General features: G+C 42.1%; 1 protein-coding gene across 2 annotated transcripts; it reads left to right on the top strand.

The window, feature by feature from the left end:
- The first annotated feature begins 464 nt into the window (after window positions 1-464).
- Window positions 465-4,713, top strand: LOC118326747 (keratin, type I cytoskeletal 13-like). 2 transcript variants are annotated; one of them, XM_035659804.1, is made up of 8 exons: window positions 466-923; window positions 1,489-1,571; window positions 1,821-1,977; window positions 2,872-3,036; window positions 3,150-3,275; window positions 3,366-3,586; window positions 3,946-3,974; window positions 4,068-4,713. In XM_035659804.1, exons 1-8 carry the CDS (start codon window positions 549-551, stop codon window positions 4,172-4,174), a joined length of 1,263 nt encoding a protein of 420 aa, XP_035515697.1. In that variant the 5' UTR covers window positions 466-548; the 3' UTR covers window positions 4,175-4,713. The 2 variants fall into 2 exon arrangements, with proteins under 2 accessions (XP_035515699.1, XP_035515697.1); XM_035659806.1 differs by lacking the exons at window positions 3,946-3,974; window positions 4,068-4,713 and having other exon boundaries at window positions 465-923; window positions 3,366-3,590.
- Window positions 4,714-5,837: the final 1,124 nt, after the last annotated feature.

The following is a 5,837-nucleotide window of genomic DNA, read 5'->3' as shown; positions in this document are numbered from 1 at the left end:
GGCTAATGTTGACAATTTAGTTGAAAATTGGTTGGCGCTAATGGATAGCTGCATGCTTGAAATTCACCATCAAGTTTTTTCTATCGTCAGTTCGTGCTCGGTTAATTTAATAATACAAAAGTCCAATTAAATGAACACATAGTGCTATATTTCTCCGCTTTGAGTTCTAACAGACACCATGAACTCTGTTTGAGACTGGGGTAAATCACCCACAGACCACCAATTAAACGAATATTAGCTCATCCTTTCACCTTGAGATTAAGAGTATCAGACATGCTTAATTAAAGGTGACAACTTGAATGAACAATGGCTCACACGCCTAACTCAACTGAAATGTTCCCTGACAGTCCTGACAGCAGCCTCCACCACGCCCTGTGTGGTTACACCTGAGATGTTGGCGGGCAGCATCCTACCTGTCCGACTGCTCCCACCTCCAGGGAGGAGACTATAAAACCCGTCCTCCGGGCCGCCTCAGCACCGTCTCCTTCGCATCACTCTTGGGGTTCAAAGTCAACGCTGCTGCACCTGAGTCAGAACAAGAAGTCACCATGTACCGCTCCGGATCAACCATGTCCCTTTCCTCTATGCCCTTAATTACAGGCTCCAGGCGGGGCACCAGCATGCATGGCGGCGCAGGTGGTTCAAACATCCGGGTGTCCTACGCCTCCAACGGCCTGGGTTCTGGCTTTGACCTGGCCTCGGCGCTCGAGGGTAACAGCAGCAGTGTGTCTGTCTCCGGCAACGAGAAAGTGACCATGCAGAACCTCAACGACCGCCTGGCCGCCTACCTGGAAAAGGTGCGCTCTCTGGAGTCCGCCAATGCGCAGCTGGAGCGTCAAATCCGCGAGTGGTACGAGAAGCAGACCCCCACCGTCAAGGACTACAGCAAGTATCAGACCATCATCGACGACCTGCGCAAAAAGGTGAGCTTTCCCCCTTCCAGAAACTTGAAGCAAAAGGTCTTTATATATCCAATATTTTACTACTGTAAAATAATGCAAAAAATTGTCATAATGATACAATTTAATTAAAATGTTCTTTGTCTTATTTATATTGCCCCGGTTAAACTCATTTTAAATATTAAAACATTAAATCACATTGGGATATATAATAAATGTCATTTAACTACAACCTAAAAACAACCACCAAATAAAGATGAATAACTTCTTCTGCAGTATCATGTTAAAGCTCCATGCTCATATAATCTGATTTGAGTCACTGCACCAAGAGTGCAGGAGAGAGTTTAAGGTGGTTTACCCTCCACAGATTAGAATACAGCCCATTATACAAAACCTTTAATTTTCAATTACATATTATAATGCCACACAGTACAATTACAGTGGAATGCAAGTCAAAGCAAACTATTCTGCGCTTCTAGAAAACCTGGCCGGCCGAGATTCTAGATGATGAATCACTTATACACCTTTGTAGTTGTATTATATGGGGATAAGAACCTACTGACAATGCTTTTTTTTTTTATTTATTCAGATCAGTGCTGCCACACAGGACAATGCCAGGCTGATGTTGCAGATTGACAATGCCAGACTGGCAGCAGAGGATTTCAGAATCAAGTGAGTGGAAAGCTTACGTCAGACGTTAGCATCGCTGTGTTTTATAGTGGCAGAAGTCTGGACAGATGCAATACCTTGCGGCATGACATCACATGTTTGTTCAGTAGTTCCGGTCCTCTTCACATATTGTCACAGGGGTGTAACGGTCAACAGAGTGATAAAACTGGTGTAACTGGTTTTAGTTGTTGGTGGTAACAGCAACTGAGCAGGTGAGGCAACGTTAACCTCCGTGTTTTTATCCACGGACAGGTTTGAGAATGAGATGGCAGTGCGCATGTCAGTGGAGTCTGACATCCAAGGACTGCGTAAGGTCCTGGATGACCTGACCGTCGCCCGGTCCGACCTGGAGATGCAGGTGGAGGGCCTGAAGGAGGAGCTGGTCTACCTGAAGAAGAACCATGTAGAGGTGAGACTTCTACTATTAGGAATCTGTGAGCTCAGGTGCAACATAAAAGGGAGACAATCAGTCAACTATTTGCCAAATGCCTCCCAGGAATTGTTATCCTGTATAAACAACAGACAATGCAAAACTTGTTTGGATTGTTTGCTGTGCCTTCAAGTTGTGTAAGTCAAAGTAGGTTCTGCTCCTGGCCCCAGGCTGCTGGGGGATCATCTGACTAACAGGAGATCATCTCTTCACTTGTAGTTTGTTTACTTACTGAGATGCTGTAAAAGCTCTTTTAAATGATCATCAGCATGAAAGGTAAATAAAGGGCTCATTTTAAAAACGTTTGCATCGATATGTTAAAGGTCCAGTGTGTAGGATTAGTACTGTAGAAACATGGTGGTTCAACATGGCGGAGTCCATGGAAGGCGACCCACAGTGTTTTTATCTACAGAGGGAGCGGGTCCTCTTCTGCGGGGTCCGCCATGTTTCTACAGTAACCCAGAACGGACAAACCAAACACTAGCTCTAGATAAGGCATAGGGATTTTTTTTCTACTATTACTACTATTACATTACATTTTTCATTTAAAATGAGCCAATGTAACATTTGGTGAACAGCGGCCACTGTGACCACAACGGGCAACTACGGGGTTTTAGTAAATTCTAAAACCTGGAGCAGCAGCACAGGTACAAAAGAGTCATGCAGTCAGTGAAGTCACTATATCTAACATTAAAAGTAAAGCAGCAGCAAACCCCTGAGTGTACTGAATTGAGTAAGGGTGTGTTTTATAAATGCAACATTTCTTTTCATCAGGAAGACCAGTCCTCTTTGTCCCAGGATCTCATTTCTTCTTTTCATGTTGGTTTAATTTTTGACCTTACCTAACCTTTGACTCTGTTGTCCCTCCTGTAGGAGCTTGCAGCTATGCGTGGCCAAGTTAATTCCAGCTCTGTGAATGTGGAGGTGGACGCCAAGCCTCAGGAGAACATGTCTGCAACCCTGGATGAGATCAGAAGTCAGTATGAGGGCATCACTGACAAGAACCGCCGCGAAATGGATGCCTGGTACAAGGTCAAGGTGAGGGGAACGACACAATACATTTACCCTCAGCTCCTTTAACTGAGAATATTTCCTTTATCAGTATGTCAATATCAAGCGACAATTTTCATGTCTAATTTCATGTCTTCCAGTTCGACGAACTGAACAAGCAGGTGGCATCCAGCACAGAGACCCTCCAGACCTCCCGAAGTGAGATCAATGAGCTCAAGAGGACCATGCAGAGCCTTCAGATCGAGCTGCAGTCCCAGCTCAGCCTGGTAATTCACATCCCATATACACAGATGCACATGTCCATACCGGAAGAATGTTCTCTCAAATCTCCTACTGTGTTTTTTTTCCTCTTGCAGAAAGCTGCCTTGGAGGGCCAGCTGGCAGAGACGGAGTCCCGCTACAGCCTGCAGTTGAACCAGCTCCAGGCCATGGTCAACGCTCTGGAGAACGAGCTCAGCCAGATGAGGGCGGACACCGAGAGGCAGGCCTCAGATTACCAGATGCTGCTCGACATCAAGACCAGGCTGGAGATGGAGATCGCTGAGTACAGAAGACTGCTGGATGGAGGGGACGTAAAGTAAGTGAATGTTCTAATCTCTACCTTGACGTAGGATTTATCTGTAGCTTGACATTAACAAGACAAGCAGGTAAAATGTGGAAAATAGTCATTCATATGGATGCTCTAAACAGTTTAGCGCTAACCCTGTTGGTGGAAAAGTCCTATTAGTGAGGCATTTTTTACCTTTGGCGTTGTCACAAGCTAAGCTAGCCAGCTGCTGGGTGTAGCTTCGTATTTAGCATACACATTTGAGAGGGGTATCGATCTGTCTAACTCTTGGCATAAAAAGTGATTGAGCCAAAACGGCAAACTATTCTTTTAACACACGTTGACCCCATCTCGAAATGTTAAAAAATTACTTTTTGTCTATCTTCCAGGCAAACCGTTGTCACGACAGAAGTGAAATGTAAGTTTACATCACTGCCGTATTTTTTTTATCTCTTTGCTTGTAAAAATTAAATATTTTACAGATTAAATTTTGTCTCCATTTCATCTGCAGCTAAACCAGTCGTAACCCAGAGGACGAGGGTGGTGATTGAGGAGATTGTTGATGGAAAAGTGGTGTCCCGCACAGAAGACGTGGACACAGAGGTCATCAAGAAGTAGCCAGACTGAATGGCCCAACTCTAATAATAAAAATAATTAGAGCCCCCCCTGTATTTCATCTTTCTCTGACATCCGTCTGATTTCCCACCCATTTCCCGCCCAAGTTCACAATAACGAACCTTCTCATATTTCTCTCTTGTGGTCAGAAAATATTTATTCTAGTTTATTGTTAATAAAAATAGGCAAAGCAAAAAGATAAGATACTGTGCCTGAATTACATCCATTTATCCAAAACCCACTGAAAACAATTATAGACTGTCCTCCTGAAGGGCCACATTCACACATTAGGTGACACTGTGAGATTGATTGATGAGAGAGAAAACATGCAGAACTGAGGCCTTTCACTCTATATTGATTGAATGGATACATGCAGCAATAAAAGAAACACTGTCCATTTTCTAATTTGTGTATCAAAATGTTTTCTTTGGCTATTGTCAAGAGAGTTAGGTGTTAGATAGAAAGGTCATAGTAAATGTTTCATATTGCCAATGTTATTAAATGTGTTAAGTGTTGAAAAAATAAATGTTACCATACATAAATGTGTCCACTGTTAAGATTATGGGAGGTATGTGATGTAGTTCTCTAAAATGAGACCACACTTCCCATAAACCATCTGGTGTGCTGTTGTGAAAGGGTTCTTTGCATCTTTGAGTTTTTACAATGTTCTAAAGAGAGTAAACATCTGCATTCCACATGTTTTATCTCCCTTTGCACAAACATATGAAAGCTATAAATTATATAGAGGCTATACTGTTCAATCGTATTCTTATATATAAGACAATAAAATGCCAATAAGAAGGTTCCCATTGTGCTGCTGCAGTGTTGCTTTAACTCCCACAGAGTATTTGTGTTATCTGCTTCATGCTCGGTTGCAATATTACTGAACACATTACTTACATATTGAATGGCACAGATCAGTATAATTGATTATCTCAATTAACACTTTTGAGACTAAGAAGACATAATACACTCATCCTCTTACAACTGAATAGTTGAATTCATAAGCAATAAAACATACCACTGCTCAATTCAAAACAACAACAACTTAGGGACCGTACAAACATTATTAGGGGGAAGGTGGGGTCAACTAAATTGTCAACATTAGCCAATTTCCCCCCCCCCCCAAAATAAAGGTCTATTAAACAACTAAGTAATGCTTCATTTTATTTGAAATTAGGTTGCCATCTTATTCTGTCTTTTAAAAGTAACGACGGCCTGCCAATTTCCTTCTTTTCCTCTGGAAACGGGTACCAGCCAGCTTCTACCAGGTCTCCACGCTCAGGTCCTCTTTTATTTTTTCCATGCCCCAGAGTTTTTTTATTTCACTCTTGTGAGAGTGACAGTCGAATAAAACAAGACTGAATAGTTGACATCAAAATAGTCATGTGAAAAGCATTCTTTGTAGGTCTGGATAACTTAGACTGTTCGGTAACAGGCCGCACCATTTTTCATGTTTAAAAATGTTTTCCTTTCCAAACAACCCTGGGGAGCGTCTTTAAAAGTCACACATGAAGTTCAGCCCCTCCCACCACCCAAATAACTTTTCTTCTTCTTTTTTAAAATTATTTTCAACAGAAAAACTACATAATACAAAGAACTACATGACAAGAATAGACACAAACATATTAACAACAACAGAAAACAAATATTGATGTAGAGTAAA

This window comes from Morone saxatilis, unplaced genomic scaffold (assembly GCF_004916995.1).
Source record: "Morone saxatilis isolate NCDOM2014 unplaced genomic scaffold, NCSU_SB_2.0 Contig17, whole genome shotgun sequence".
NCBI classification, from domain to species: domain Eukaryota; kingdom Metazoa; phylum Chordata; class Actinopteri; family Moronidae; genus Morone; species Morone saxatilis.
This window is presented reverse-complemented; position numbering and strand designations above follow the sequence as displayed.

Coding starts and splice junctions, on each gene's coding strand:
- LOC118326747 (XM_035659804.1), top strand. CDS start 549: ATGTACCGCTCCGGATCAACCATGTCCCTTTCCTCTATGCCCTTAATT. Junction 924..1,488: donor TCGACGACCTGCGCAAAAAG/GTGAGCTTTCCC, acceptor TTATTTATTCAG/ATCAGTGCTGCCACACAGGA. Junction 3,587..3,945: donor CTGGATGGAGGGGACGTAAA/GTAAGTGAATGT, acceptor TCTATCTTCCAG/GCAAACCGTTGTCACGACAG.